General features: G+C 43.7%; 1 protein-coding gene across 1 annotated transcript in view; it reads left to right on the top strand.

Annotated features, from left to right (window-relative positions):
* Itga9 (integrin subunit alpha 9) overlaps positions 1-16498 on the top strand; it is a 392948-nt gene that overhangs the window by 263309 nt on the left and 113141 nt on the right. The window contains exons 19-20 of the mRNA XM_004635243.2: positions 8303-8389; positions 11954-12033. Coding sequence (XP_004635300.1) covers positions 8303-8389; positions 11954-12033 — 167 coding nt within the window. The remainder of the gene's footprint in view (positions 1-8302; positions 8390-11953; positions 12034-16498) is intronic.

Here is a 16498-nt window from a genome sequence, read left to right as displayed (position 1 = left end):
CACTTGCAAGAGGAGAAAAAAGAATGAACAAAACTGTCCTATGTGAGACACACAAAGAAACATAGAAAATGTTGATGAATCAATTACCAGTGCATGGTCAGAGCCAGGATTCATCAACCAATCTAATTTTCTCTCCCTAACAATTAAGCAGCTCCTAACTTAATGAGAAATTCAATACCTTCCATGAAGTTCAGAAACATACTGAATCTTAGGCAGTCTGATGACCCTGTTTAGAGAACCACAGAAAACTCAGTAATTTTCCACAAACAGTGCAAGATTAAATTGAAAACCTAGCCATTAAGACTACCAAATGCTAAAACAAAAGCAGTCCTTACTATTTGTATGTGCAAGTAATTTTAAACAATTAGCTAATAATCTGAAAATGTCAAAGCCAAATATAGAAGAAAATCAAGTATTCTTGAAAACAAAGCCCATCTCCCTGTGTTGTCTTTAAACATACAAAAGAGATACGTAGCTTTATCTTTTCATTGTATTTGTGAGTCTTTCTTAATTTGGTATTGCTGCAAAACTGTTTTGTGGTTGTTCTGATTGTATATTGAGCACCGATGTTCTTGACATTGGGCTTTTCCTTGACATGTATGCAATCTGAACTCCCAAAGGTGTAGCTTGTGCTCCCTTCTTATAGAAGTTTTTAAAAGCTTGAGCCCTCAGCTGGTATATGATTGTTACATCAACTGACAAAGCAATTATTTAATGCCTGGTTGCTGTAGCTTAGATTCAGAATAACCCTAAAAGCCCACATGTCAAGGTCTTGATCCCCAGCCCGTGGTACTATTAGGAAGCAGCAGAAGCTTTAAAACATGGTGGCCTAGTGCAAGGGCCCTTAGATCACTGGGAGCACATCCTTGAAGGAATGTTGAGACTCCAGCTCCTCCCTCCCTCCCTCCCTCCCTCTCCCTTCTTTCCCTCCCTCTCTCTTACCCCCTACTCCCTCTCTGGGTCTCACTCTTGCCCTCTCTCTCAGTCTCTCTCTGTCTGTCTTTATCTCCTGTTCTCTGCTTTCCTGATCTCCATAAGGTCAGCAGTTTTGCCTCACTACACACAGCCTGTCCTGATGAACTGCCCTATCCACAAGCCACAGACCAAGCTGACCATGGACTAAACCCTCTGGAAAATGACCCACTCAAAAATCTTTTCTTCTTTTCATGCTAGCACTTGTACTGTATGATTGGTCGTGTCTTTTTTTTTTTGTGGAACCGGGGATTGAACTCAGACCCTTGCACTTGCTAGGGAAGCACTTATTCCACTGAGCCATCTCCCCGGCCCCTCTGTCCTTCTTTTAAGTTGATTAATTCAACTGTTTTGTTACAGTGACAGAAAGTTGACTAGGATGTAGGTATTTAGCAAAAATGCATGCCAAAGATAGGAATATATCCTCATACATCCATTCTTCGCATATAAGATTATTTCAGTCATAGCTATTGAATAAATTTGGGACAGCACAAATCTATGCTAGCCACAGGGTCCTATTCATAGTGTTTGGGTCTGTTAGATAAAGTTCTGAATAAGTAGATTCTCAGCTACATAATGTAATTCATGAATGGTATTTTTTGGTATTGTCATTTATAATAGCTGTTGACGTAAGTGTTCAAATATGAGCTAATTTCCCCCACTAAAATGAGTACTTATATAACTCTGGGAGACCTTGTTTGCATTCGATCATTTAAAGAACTTTTAGATGTTTTAGCTAGCCAAAATGAAGCTAAAACAATGGTAATAGTACTAAGTTATAAAATAGGACTTATGGGGTAGAGCTAGGGAGAACTGATGCCAGGTCAGCCCCTTGTGCACTTTGCCCAACCACTCAGCATTCTTCTGATAGCTGATTCTTATCCCTGCTTCCAGGCTCGCCTCTTCATGGACAATGAACAGTACTGCAGAGGCACAGAGCACCATGAAGAGTGCCATGGCTACTCAATAGATAATTATAGAATGAGAGAACAAAGAAAGAAAAGGAAGGTGTAACATAAAGCATACATGTCTTGCACATCATTAGTCTATAAAGGCTCTTCCTTCCCAAGGCCAAATAAGAAGCCTGTGTTGAGTGAATAAATGAGGGTTGGGATTCCTACAGGGGCAGTGGGCTGTGGACACCAAATCTGCAAGTAGCATGGTCTCTAGAGTTGATGTTTCCAAGTCCCTGAACTGGGATCATGGTCCATAGGGCACATGTCATGTGACATTTCAGTCTGACGACTTACAGGCAAGGAGGACCAGAATGGCACAGTTTCTCTGTCTTCACTAGAGTCAGGGTATGAAGAAGGCATTTTTTTTTCCTTTTGCTCTCTGGGTCTGAATGCCTTAACCTCTAGTTGGTACTGGTCGCACCATTGGTGTTGCACATCCTATGGAGAATGTTTGTCTCTCATGGTTCAAAGTCCAGATTCTGTTTTGAAGAATCACATACTGATGGGTGGGGCCTGCAATCTGCATCTTTAACAAGCTCACCGGATGGTTTTACTGTAGTTCAATTTGGAGGGCTCCTAATGTGATACATATCAGAATCACCATGGTTGGTGAATACTGAGACTACAGCTTTGATGTGGTGGGACCAAAGAGGGACTCTGTTTGGATCTTTTTTTTACCAGATTTCCTCCAGGGCCATCATTTTCATTTTTCCACCTATGTTATGCAGATTGGAGAGAGGCCCTGTGTGGTGGGTCGCAGGCTCATCCCAGGGTAGAGGGCTGGGTGAGGGCAGTGTGTGCTAGGTTTCAGCCTGCACCTGTAGCCACGTCTGTGTGAAGTGTACAAGCAGCACAGCTGTACATGCAGTCTGCTTCCTTGGCAGTTCCAGTGTACACTCCCCGTTAGGAATCAGTGAGGAGTAATGGCTGTTAATAAACTTTGAATGCTGTCAAACAAAAATAAAGTCATATGTTAAGATTTGTCTGGGGCAGCTTATAGAATAGTTCTGGTAGAAGCTATCACAGTCAATTTTAGAACATTCTCTTACCTAAGGAAGGATTTCCATGCCTCTTACTGTCATCCGAAATTTCTATCAAGCAACTATTGATCTACTTTCTGTCTCTCTAGATTTGCTATTTTGGAATATTTCAGATAAAAAACTCCATGAAATGGAATAAGTCTTCTGTGGTTGGCTTCTTTCACACAGCATAATGTTTTCAAGGTTTGTTCGTGTTGTGGCATGTGTCACAATATTCATTCCTTTTCATGGCTGAGAAATAGTCCATTGTGTGAACATACCACACTGCATTTACTCATTCAGCAATTGATGGCTATTGGCTTGTTTCCCTCTGTATTCATGTGTTCACTTAGAGTCGTTTGCTCGCTAAACTTTGCCTCCTCAAAATCAGAGCTTTCATCTTGCCTGTCTATGTGTCTCTGCTGTTCTATCTGGTGTTTTGTAGATATTCACTAGATGAATAAGAGAATGGATGTATAGCTGAATAATGCCTAAGTTTGCCCAAGGAAAACTTTGTGTACATTCTCCATGTTTCCTGAAAATGGACTCCATGGGCTCTGAGATCCACACAGTCAACAAAACGGTTTATCCTGTGCATCCCTGCCCAAAGATTCTTTGGCCCACTTTGTTCTGCAAGTACTTTGCTACTCCAGAGCATGCATCAATAGTAGCACTTCCTTGTGGGGCTTCACTCAGTGGGAGGCCCATGGGGTCATGGGTCAGCACTGGGTGTTCATTTTTTACTCAGAAAAATCATTGCTTGCGCTTGTTGTGACTCCAGAACTATCCATGCCAGACACTCAGCAAAGAATGCACATTCAGAGCCTGAACAAATAGAGATGAGGCATTATGCAAATGTGCCACGTGAGGAGTGTAGTGGGACAGCTGCAATTGTAATGTCAAGTTTTCAAATAAGTCTCTGTCCCTTGTACTATGTATTCAAAACCCATGTCATGTTCTATAGGGAGATTGGGACAGGGTGAGTGAGGTGCTGGCCAGCAGATACAAGTTAGCATTTAAAGAGAACATGCAGAGAAGGGGCTGTAAGCACAGACTTTCAGAGGGAACATGCCCACACAGATCCTGGGGCCATCATTTGCCAAATGCGAACCACAATGAAAGTGATGTGACATCTTTACATTCCAGCCTCCTCCTTGTAAAATGGGAACAGAAAGAGGAGTTACTGCATGACATACTCAGATAACACGTTTAAAACATTGCCTCTCTCATAGTAGCCCTTCCCATATAGGGACCATGTTCGCCACCATCCTAAGCCCTTGGCAGTGCAGCAGTAGGCTTAACCAGAAGGGGTCAGAACTTCACTTCAGAAGTAAGAAGATTGAGGCTTATAGGAAAGACAATAACCTGACCTGGCAGCACATGTCTGCCAGATATCTGAATAGTCATCAGAGTTTGGGCGCTAACACCAAAGTCTGTATTTTCCAAGCTGCAAGCCCACGTGCCTTTCTTTACCAACAGGAATTTTATGAACTCAGCACTAAAGGGGGTTCTTCTGTGAGTAGGACTGCTTTAGTGAAGCATAGGCAGTTATCATTAAGTGGGGCTAGTAAATATTTTCTGGCACTAAGTCCTCTTTTCGTTAACTCTGGGCCAGGTTAGTAGGGACTTTGCTCCCCTCTGATGACACCTGTTTAGTGGATTTGAGGAAAGCACTTACCAGTTCACCTGAATTCTAAATCAGCTAAAAGGCCTCTCTTCTAGGTCACAAAGTTCATTCCTGGTGTGTCTAGAAGGGATCTTAGAGGGACACCACCAAACTGACAGCCAGACACAGAGACCTAAGGGTCATCCTCAGTGTGACAAACATGCTCAGGATCTAGAAAATGAGAAGTTAAGCTTCACACTCCACTTGACACTAAGAGTAAGCCCATTAGAGACCTCATAGATTTTTTCTTCCTGAAGAACACTGCATTGGTGGTCAAATAAAGTTCTCCCCCAGCCTGAAATTAAGTGCTCATATGAATGAGAAGTGGGAGGCTGGAGGCCAAAGAGGCTCACTAACTTCATTATCTGATTCTCCCAACCACTGCACGTTGCGAAGAGGGCTGGAGCCTGGCTCTTCTGGCCAGGCTCCCAGGGCTGGGACAGCCAAGGTATGTCTGGAAAACAGAAGGGCTTTGCCAAGGCAAGCATCCCTCATGCCAAGCAGCCAGCAAATGAGCTGCTTCTTGTATTCAGTCCCTTTAACTGAATCTTCCATGAGCCAATGACTGTTCATTTAATAAGTGTAAACTCAGGGACTAGTGTGGACCAAGCACTGAAAATACAGAAGCAAATATGCACAAACCAAGTATGCTTTTCATTATTTTGTTTCTTAAAAGTGTTAATTAATGATTTCCTGATTGTAAAAGTAAGGTGCATTAGTAGAAAACTTAAATTGAATTACCTGTAATCTCCAGGGAGGGACCCTGATCGTATTTTACAGTATTGCTGCCATTGTGAGCCAAAGAAATGGGACTGGGAAAAAGGCCAGTTAGTGAATCCTCTTCAAATAGAGTCCAAGATTGCATAGTAAAAATGTTTTTAAAGGTTTTGATTGGGACTATGCTTGAAAACTGAAACTAAAAAATTACAAACAATAGTTTTATTTTCTCCCATTTAATAACATTTGTAACACTATAACTAGAATTGTCAAAGATCTCTTAGACCCAAGGTAAAAGCTTATTTGCTTTATTAGGGTCTTTAACTACAATAACTGGGCCCAGCTGAGCATGTGCGCACACCTGTAGTCTCAGCTTTCTGAGGGTCTGAGACCGGAGGAGCCTATCCTTAGCAACTTAGTGACTTAGGGGACCTTGTCTCAAAAATTTTAAAAACATTAGGGATATAAGTCAGTGTAAAGACCATGGGTTGAAGCCCCAAAACTGAAACAAAGATACAAACAACAACAAAAATATGCTCCGATTTCCAAAACGAAAGCAGGAAATGAGTGCTGGGTAGACAGTTTGGAGTGTGAATTTTCCTACTGTGTATCATAATTTGCTTCTTATTTTATCTTTCTTTTTAATACAGTCACAGAACTATTGGTTATATAATGGTTTATTTTTCCCAGGGGCTTTCATTGATTTTTTTTTTAAATTTAAACTTTGTCTTCTGAATCATCTTACAGTGTTATCATCCAGGATGATTTTGACTTCTTTAAAACTAGATGGTGGTAACTCTTCCACGTTTCAGATTGACAGTGGCTTTGCAGAGGCTTGACCAGTTTTCCAACATTCCTTTTGTGAAAGCCTGCATCTTTTGAAGAAGGTTTGGGTTTCACTCTTAGATTTGCACTATATTTGAATCAGATAATCACATTTTATACTCTTGGCAGACAGGGACACTGGATGGGTAGATTGTTCACTGGTCCACAATTTCAGTCAGCAGAGTCTGGTACAATCATGATCTTGGCATAAATGTGAAAGTTCTCTCGAGTCACTGTGAGTAGTAATTGGAGCAAGGAAGGAGCCAGGACAAGAAGCCCAGGCCCTTTGGTCTCTCCTACACCTCCTGCAGGAGAATAAGCAACCCTGGACCGAGACACACCTAGTAACACGATTCCTAAGGCTGGGGGGACTAAGTTTAGCCACATCTCCTGAGAATTAAATTTTCATTAAATTTATTTTAAAACTTGAATTTTATTTTTTAATTAAAATATTTTAAGTTTGGGGTCTCTCTGCAGCTAGGGTCCTGCTTGAATGCTAGCCAGAGCTAGCTTGCTATCTCTAAACAATGCTTCTCAGTGACCCTGTCTTTTAAACTTATTTGTTGGGTGTGACCTAAAACAGGAAAACGTTTCCTGTTTTATTTCCTTTTTTCGTTTTAGAAATTGTTGTTTTTTTTTTTTTTTTTTTTTGTCGTTTTTTGTCGTTGTTTGTTTCAGTTCTGAAGCTTCAAACCATGGTCTTTACACTGACTTATATCCCTCATGTTTTTAAATTTTTTGAGAGAAGGTCCTCCTAAGTCACTAAGTTGCCAAGGGTAGGCTCCTCCTGTCTCAGCCCCTCAGAATGGTGGGACTACAGGTGTGCGCACCATGCCCAGCTGGTGTAAAAACCCTAATAAAGCAAATATGTTTTTACCTTGGGCCTAAGTTAAAAGAAGAGGTACCAGTGTTGCCTCAAGGTAAAGGTTCCCTAATGGGAGGAGCTACGTATGAATGTTATAAACTGCAATTAGGACAGTTTTCTCTTTTTTTTACTATAAATTTAAGCAAAATTAATATACATAAATATATCTTCTTTATTTCTCTTCTTTGCCTCTCCCCACCTGGGAGCAAAGGCACTGCATTTGCCAGTAGCTGTGGTTCCCAGAAGCCTCCCTTGTGGAGATCTATAGTCTGGGGTTGGGTTCCCCAGAAGCAGCACCTGAGTGGGGATTGTTGTGCAAGTGATTTATTTAGCAAGTGACCTTGAAGAAGAGGCATAAGTGAGGCCAAACTAGGTGGAGGAAGTTGCTATGAAGGAATGTAGACTCAGCTAATATCTGCCTTCGCCCAGGCCTGTAGGGAGCTCTAAACATAAACTGCACAATGGAGTTGATCTCACCTTGAGACAAAAGGGGTGTGCTTTGGTACCCATACTCTCTTCAAAAGATGTTAGAACTCCCAGGCAAAATGACTCCCGTGCAGCTGAGGTGCGCTGAACTTGTCTCAGAGAGGTCTCTGGGTGGGAGCAGGGGTCACCAGCACCATCGATGAGGCGTCTTCATGTGTGCCAGAGCCCATACTGTGCTCTGCCTCCTTGAAGACCACAGCTGTGGTTGGTGAGAGGGGCGTAGAGCTAAAGCCTCAGCATGCAGAGCCCAGCCCAAAGTAGTCACAGTGGTGGCCTCTCCTTACCCTGGTTCTCATCCTCACCCTGGGGACACTTACAGGTAGGCAGACCAGCCTCTGCAGCAGAAGGAAGTGAGGCTGTAGAAAGAAGCCCTCCTCGACTGAGTGTGATCTCCTTAGAATATATCATTCCTAAACTAGTAAGATCTGGAAAGGCAGAGATAGGGGGATGGGCTAGAGAGAAAAGAACTGGAAAGATGACTTGGTTGCCTCTTAGTTAGAACTTAGGAGGTTTGAAGTTCATCTGTGGCCCAGGTTACCAGACCAGCCTGAGGGTTTGGACCCAGAGTATTAGCTCAGAGGGAACAGTGGTTTGTACTAACCATTTGTCTTCTCAGGGAAGCATGGAAAGGTAGCCAGCTAGAGGCCTGTGGAGTTGGTCAGGGCTCGCCAGCCCACAATAGTCCCAGTGACTGGTGTCTGAACTACTGCAAAGGATGTGACGCCCTCACTGAATCCACTCTACACAGCTGTTTTCCTTGCTGCCTGCCCATATGTTGGTGATTTCTGTCTTGTAGGAGGAAATGGGCATCTCCTGTGAGCTGCTAGAATCAGACTTCCTCAAATGCAGCGTGGGATTTCCTTTCATGAGGTCAAAATCGAAGGTAAGGAGCAGAACTGGGACACTTTCTTGGCCCCTGGCTTCCAGCCCTTCTCATCAACTGCTTAAATCAGCAGCTGTCCCCCTCTCAACTCTGCATCCTACAGTGGCCCCTGAAGCTCTGCACACTTCTGTCACTTGTGGACCCACTCCAGAGAGTCTGCCTTCTCGCTGTTTTCCTCTTTGATGCACGCAATGTTCCCTTTTATAGTTAATCTTGTCTGTCAACTTGATTAGCTTGAGAGTCACTGAGAAGATTAGGAAAGTGCGCTTCTGGATATGTCTGGGTAGAGCAGCAGGAGGGGAGGGGCGTGTGACCTTGGGGACTATATCCAGTCCCTAGCCAGTCCTCTCTGGTTCTTCCCCTGCCCTCTGCTTCCTGGATGCCGTGAATTGAACAATCTTCCTCTGCCATGATGTTTATACCTTGAAGCCAGCTGGCCATGGACTGAAACATCTGCAGCCATGAGCCAAAATAAACATTTTCTCCTTTAGGCTGATTTTCTCAGGTATTTGGTCACAGCAGCAAGAAAAAGCTGACTAAAATATCCCTTAAATGGGGAAGACACGTCACAGACTTCTTTGGCAAGTAGCACTTGATTGGCCTTCCTAAAATGGCTTGTTCTGGGACATTCCATGCCACAACACAGGAAAAGATGTGGTGTAGGTTAGTGACCTATGACTCTGACTCAGGAACTCCCCTGGGCTCTCAGAATTCTCTGGAAACCTCTCTAACTTCTCAACCACAAATACCTGCATGCCACTTGCTTTTGAAAAGTAAAAGAAATTGCAGTGACTTTGACGTTTGTATGAAGCACAAACAATAAGGTAGTACAACATACCCAGACTTCCGTGGAGCAGTTAGTGTGTTCTGTGGTTATAGGGGGTGGTAAGAAGGTGGTTAAAAGATTGGTTTTGGCCAGCAAACTAGACTCTTTTAAAAGACCAGGTCTGCCTTTTGAAATGAAAGCTATTTCCCCTGGTGAGATTTAAAGGAAAATTAATCTCCTTTGTCTGCCTTTTTTATATCTAAAAAAGTAAAACCTTCATCTTCTCCGCTGCCTGTGTCATAGAATCAATCATTTTAGTCTCTCAGGTTTTTGGGTCCCAAGACCAAGGAGTTGTTCTGAAAACCAATAGTAAGAACAGATTTGTGAGGCACAAGATTTGCTCATTTCTTAGGAAATCACTCAAATCCATCAGCCCATTGAATGTGCCTGCTCCACACCACAGCCCCTGTTATGTCCGGGAATCCTCAGCCTGTCTCTGGCTCCATTCCTCCTCTCACATTCATGCCAGGAAAAGGGAAACCTTGAGAAGTGGTTGCCCTTAAGAAATGGATCACACATACCTGGCAGAAGACAGGTCAGGTCTCATTAGTCTCCAGGTGGGCAAGGCTGGAGATGAAGGATGACAACCCTGAAGCATGCACAACTGGGCCTAGGCATATAATGCATGTAATACTTCCAGCCACACATGTAAGTGTAATATCTTGAATAACAGAAAATAGACTTTATTGAAAATTTTTAAGTTTCCATTTCATTAGGAAGTCTACCCAGATGGAACCTACAATATGTCTTACTATCTTCACTGGAATGTTAAATTTTACTGACATTTGTTAACCATTAAAATAGCCATCAAACCAACAGAAGTATGAGTATTAGAATGTTGGGATTTGTTTTCAGCTGGCAATGCCACTACTTTCCTCCCACATGTATATGTCAAGAACTATAACAAATGGAGACATAGGAGTAGAGGGTGAGAAAGCCCAACAAGTCACCCAGAAAGGACAGGGCCCCATCTGCCACCCAGCTCTCCTTTCCCTCTCCTTCAGACCCTGGGGTCATGAGGCTCTGGGCCATCTGCTTAGCTTCATTACTATGCTATTGGCTCATCTTGGTTGACTTTCTGCTTTGTCACTCATGGACAACTTGTCTGGTTTCAGGCCTTATTTCTGACTTTGACTTCTTGCCAAATCACTTGCCCCTCACCCGAGAGCTTTATCTTTAGTATGTCTCATTCAGATCTCCTGGCACTCTGACTATATTGAGAAAACACCACTGATTCTCCCCTTTTTTGTGTTCTGCAGCCCTACTTCCTGCCTGACTCCATATTCCACCTTCCCTATAAATGGACAGATGTGACATAAATTTCTGTCTCAAAAGGGATATCTTTGTCCACTGTAGATGAGAACCAAATAGAAGAGATCACTGTCAGTTACTCTCATGTAGCATTCAATTCAGTAGAATCCAGTGTTGTGAAAATCTGACCATTACCTAGAATTTGTCATAATGGAATCTAATTTATATATATTAAATAAGCCATAAGCTCTCAGAGCTTGATGAAATTTAAGAATTATTTTGTCTGGCCTACTCTTTTTACTTAAATGCAAAGAGATTAAGGATCTTGGCCAAGGCCACATACTTTGTGGTAGATTCTGGTTCTACAGCCCCCACCCACATCCTCCTCTCATATTCCTTCACATGCCTGGCGTATATATGCTGAAAAATATTTGCTTAGGGCACTGTTCTCCAAAATACAGGATGCTCACCGCTGGGATTCATGCACTATGATGATTTTAGGTGCTTCATGGGATTATTTTGGGATGATACAGTGACACAGCACTAAACAACATGGACTTCAACAGAAAGAAAATCATTATGTTTTGCTTAAGTCCCTCAGACTTCTAAAGCAAAATGCCATAGAATGAGTGGCCTAAGAAAGTAGGCATTTATTTCTCAGCATTCTGAAGGTGAAGAAGTAAAGTAATAGGTGCTGGAAGACTATGTTCTATCAGACAGACAAGGGCAGTCTCTCTGATTTTGAGACAGCCCACTTTTCCATGTGTGTTCACGTGGCCTTCTCTCCCAGAGCCCCACCTTCACAAGCTCATCTAAGCCTATTTACCTCCCAGGTCACTCCACATATCACATCGGCAGTTCAAGCTTCAATGTGTGAATTTGGGATGTCAGAAACAGTTAGCCCACAGCCCTTCAACACCCTGTCCATCCTGACGAAGGATGTAGAACATCTCCAGCAGCGCTAGTATCTCTTTAGCATCTCGCTTTCACCTGTCAGTCTCACTTTGGAACAAAGACAGAGTGAACTTTAGGCTCAGAGGCTTCAGTAGCCTTCAGAATTTAATATTTTTGTGACTAGCTTCACTTTAGGGCAAGTGAGCCTGCATTCCCAGGTATGATAGTGACATAAATTGTTCTTTTAAAATAATCTTTAAAGAGAGGACTGAGGCCACAAGAATGTGAACTTAATATCACAACTGACATGATATATACATGTGGCTGCATTCAGAAGAAGATGCAAGTGAAATTTGGAATGTCCTGCTTTAAGAGTTCAAATATGTCACTCCCTAAAGGGAATCTCAGGCTGGAAGAGGACTTGGTTTTACTGCAAAAGCTGTGTCTTTGGTATGATCAGCAGAAAGATATGCATAAAAAATGAAGTTTGTCATGCAGCTGAGCTTCCAGGGGTCATAAAAAGGGGAACGTGGCCAGTGTAGTTTAAGCATGGCATGCTTACTGAAGCCAAATATCGCTTTCTTTTTCCCTAGTATGCTTTCAGTGTAATCTTTGATACAAGCCACCTGTCTGGGGAAGAGGAAGTTCTCAGCTTCATCGTTACTGCTCAGAGGTAAGGGAGACCCGAACGTTTTTGTCAATGATAAATGATTTGCTGGTTGTTTTGAAATTTTGCAAGGCTAATAAATGTTAACTTGAATGACATGAATGGCATGTTGAGCTGTGGGGAAGACTGGGTCTTCTTATGTGGAAAATGCCTTTCCCATCATCTTCCCTTTATCTATGTGGCTTTTTTTTTCTTTCTTTCTTTCTTCTGAACTTCAATAAAGTATTTGTAAATTAAAAAGAATAAATAAATGATTTATGGGGCTAGGATAGGACATGGTCTGGTCGTATTTTGATGATTCTCGGAATGCTGAAGAGAAAAGGACAGTTAGTGATAAAGTTTCAGTTGCTGAATAGGATCAGATCTTTCAGGAAGGGTAATTAGCCAGCTCTGCTTGCATAGCCACTGCTTCCAGTTGAACTGGGTGGGGCTGGGAGTCGCCTAGTTGGAGGTGATGTTTCTACAGCTGAAGAGAGACAGGGCCATGCAGGTGAAGTCTAGTTCAAGGTCAGTTCCTGCTTGGCCTTGTGCTTCCCATATGAGACCAATGTCCTCTTTGGGTTTTCAGGCTGGGCCAACTGCTGCTGAAGGATAGACAGCTGCATTCCTTAATGGAGAGAAGAAGGGTACCTACTGCAAGGTCCTGATCAAGCTGGCTGGTAGAGGCCCCCAGTGATGCTCCTCCAGAGAGGGGCTATCCTGAAAGTAGGGTGAAGAGGTAGGGAAGTGCATGGTGGTGGAGACTCTGCCCTTCAGAAGTACGAATAGCTGCAGATATCTAGGACGGCCTTTCAGGAGTTACAAGATGTCTCTTTGAGCCAGGATTGACTCATATCTTGAGGCAGCATCTAGTTAGCAACCAGCTGATGGCCAGGATGCAGGAGAAAGCATTCAGGTGGATGAATAAGGAGATGCAGACTTTGTTGTGGTAGTGGTTAGACCTATCCATTTAAATTTTCATTTGGAAATTATTTTAAACATAGAAATGTTTCAAGAATACTGTAACTAAAACCCTCCTCTATATCCTTTACTCACATTCATCCAATAGTGACATTTTGCCTCATTTACTTTATCATTCTCTTTCTATATATAACTTTTTCTTAACCATTTGTAAGTTGAAGAAATCATGTTCTCTGATCCCTATATACTCAGTGTGCATTCCCAAAGAATAAGGCTCTTAAGTAACTACAGTATAGTTATCAAATTCAGGAAATTGAACATTGATACAATACTGCTACTAATCTGGAATTCATGTTCTAATCATGCTTAATGGCCCTGGTGATAACTTTGTAACCACTTTTTTTACTGGTTCAGAAGACTTGACTGATTATTTTCTGTTCACTTTGTTTTCAAGATCTCATAGGGCCGGCCATATAGCTTAGCGGATCAAAGCTCCTGCTTAGGCGGACGCAGATGTCCGGGGTTTGATCCTTGGCCTGCTCTGCTGGCCCCGCTCCTGGGGCATGCTGAGACGTGGCCATTGACACTGGGCATGGTGGCAAGTGCCTATAATGCCAGCACTCGGGAGGCCGAAAAACAGGAGGGATCACTATGAGTCTGATCTGTATAGTGAGACCCCACAGACCCTGTACTAAATACATGAAAAAAAAAAAAAGATCTCATAATTCATGTGCATGTAAACATGACTGCAGTCTAGAAGGTATATGTACAAAGCATGGAAAGGGAGCCCATACCCATGGCTGGATCCCAGAGGGCTTTCTTGAAGAGGTGACACTGTAGAGGAGTCTGTTTGTAGGTTGAGACACACAGGCAGTGTGTCCACAGTGGACACTGTGCTCATCCGTGGGGAAAGCGGTCATGGGGGTGAATGGAGATTCATGGGCCATCTCAGAGGGGGCTGGGGAGTGCACAATGGCAGTCTAGCCTGTGTGGAAAGTGGAGCCAGGTGTGGGGACATGTGTCTGTAATCCCAGCACTCTGGAGGCTGAAGCAGAAAGATTGCAAATTCCAGCCAATGCTGGGCAATTTAATGACTTAGCAAGACCCTATCTCAAAATAAAAATTAAAAAATGAAAGGGGGCTGGAATGTGGCTCAGTGCAGAGGCTCTGGGTTCATTCCCCAGTATCAAACAATAGACGAGGAGAGCCTGAGCTAGACCCTGGGGACAAAGCCTCAGAAAATGTGAAGTACAGTCCTGTGACAGAGGGGAGCCACCAAAAGTCATTGCACAGTGACCCAAGCCAGCAGCTTGAGCACGAAGCATAAGGTAGTTGAGTTCAATATAGGAGGTAAATTGCCTACTCAAATCTGGAAGTTCTCATTCTCTTCGGTGCACAGCAAACTCACCACTGCGGGGCAGACCCTTCAGTGTGCACTCAGTCTTTCAGCACCTAGGTAGCCACTGCTCCTGAGAAGGAACATGACATGATGACACGGAGAGGATTTCCCTTGTCAAAAAGAGGAAACTGCCTGCTTCCCAGCCTCATGGTGACTAATCGGGGTCAGAGAGGGCGGTGAAAGATCTGCCTGTCAGAACAGCCTGTCTAGGCTGGTGGTGCTCTGGTTCTGGATGCACCTTGACGTAATCTGGGGAGCTTTAGGGCGTCCCGAGGCTGGTTCGTGCCTTACCCCCACCACCACACGCACACATACACCCAAAATATCCTGAGATTCTGACCTAATTGGTCTGGGGCAAGCACCAAGCACTAAGATGTTTTGAGAAGGCTCGTCACATGAGTCTACTGAGCAGCCCCGTCTGGAGCCCTCTCTGTGTTTCCCTGCACTGTGCTGGGCATATTATCATCTGATGAACTTCTGTTGTGCATCTGTGATTTACATTTGCACTGCTAAGTTGGGGCCACATAAGAAAATGCTAGTAACACAGTCTATACATTAATACTGTTTCACAGGCTCACGGATGACTTAATGTTCTTTAAATTTAATTTTGTTGGTATACTTTTGATACACATAATAACATTCATCATAGGGAATTTGTACCTGTACATAATATTTTTTGATTTTTCTTTTTTCCCACTTTCCTCCCCTCACTTCTACCCTTCTTCCCCTCCTTATTCACAAAAGCTTTGTTTCCATTTTTTTTCTTCTACTCCCTTTTTCCCCCTTTTTTCCCTCCTCCCCCACCTCCTTGCTCCCCTTCCATTCAAATATTTTCTTCCTACTTCCCAGTATCTGTCATCCACTTTGGTCCTTATTCACCCTTTCAGATAATGTTCATAGCTGAAATAAGTAAATATATGCATTTCTAGCTTCTCGAATTACAAAGGTGAAGTTCGCATCATCTGAAACACACACTGGGATGGGGGGGCACTTGCCTCTACTCAGGCCTTGGAGGATACCTGGCCTTCCTGCCCCAGAGGCATGTGCAGCGCTGGACTCGCAGCTACTCTGGGCAAATCCTTGAAGCTCTTTATCTTGAAACCCTCAGTTAAACTATCAGATATTCTTCCATCACCGCCCTGGGAGGGTTTCTTGCCTACTTGTAGATTTAGGAGGTCATAATGCTGAGACTAAACAGTGTCTTGCAGTCACCCCTCTCCATGGCCAGGAGTCTGGCTTTGCAGACCACTGGAAAGCATCCCAGCAAGTGAGTGTGCAGGATGGTGGGAGCATTTTGAGGTTTGGTCTCTTTATGTCAACTGTTCAACTTGGCTTATTCACAAGCCATTGACTGATGACAGATGCGACCACTGAGCCTCAGCTCCCAGCAGCTATAGGTGTCTGCACATGTCAGACAAGGGGTAGCTCCTCCATCAGGAGCTGAATGCTCAGAGCTGGCAGGATGCTGGGATGGAAGACAGGAGGGAAGGAGGCCAGGGTGATGCTATCTTTTTGGCAAGGCAGCCACCTCTGGTTCACTCATGTTTGTGATTCTTGGGCTTTGATGACCCTCCCATTGGAAAAGAAAGGTTAAAAAATAAAAAGACTAAGGAAGTTAGGCTGGGTGGGCACCTGGCCCTGCTCTTGCACTGATGTCATCCTACCCCAGGAGTAATGACTATGACCCTAAGGGGTCAGAGACACCCAGAACCATTGTTTTCGAACAATAGGAGAGAGGAGAAGGGATGTGAGAGCTATTTAAGTATTATTCCCACTCAGCACTTGCTGGGTGGGAGAGGAAGGCAGTGGGGTGGCGGAAGAGAGGGCACAGAACAGGTGTGAAGCTCAGCAGATCTCAGCAACTCATTCCATCCCAGGAGGTGAGCTTGGCATCAAGAGAGAAGTCACAGTAGAGAAAGCCCTGGTTCAGCTCTGACTGGCTTGTGGGAGAGCCACAACTTTCTGAGCAGCTCCTCACCTGTCAGTTGTGGTCTTGCCTAGGGTCACTGTGAAGTCACTGCAGGCTCACACTGACAAGTTTCCAGCATGGTGCCTGCATGGAGAAGCCACCCAGCAGCACCAGCACCTTGTGTTCTCTTTTCCAGAATCCCCATTCTCTGCTTTTTCCCTCAAAGGAGGGGATGCCTTACTGAGAAGTGTTCCTGCCAGAGT

This window comes from Octodon degus, unplaced genomic scaffold (assembly GCF_000260255.1).
Source record: "Octodon degus isolate 3935 unplaced genomic scaffold, OctDeg1.0 scaffold00071, whole genome shotgun sequence".
In the NCBI taxonomy this organism is placed as follows: Eukaryota; Metazoa; Chordata; class Mammalia; order Rodentia; family Octodontidae; genus Octodon; species Octodon degus.
Note: the sequence above shows the minus strand (reverse complement) of the source record. Positions and strands in the feature narration are given on the sequence as shown.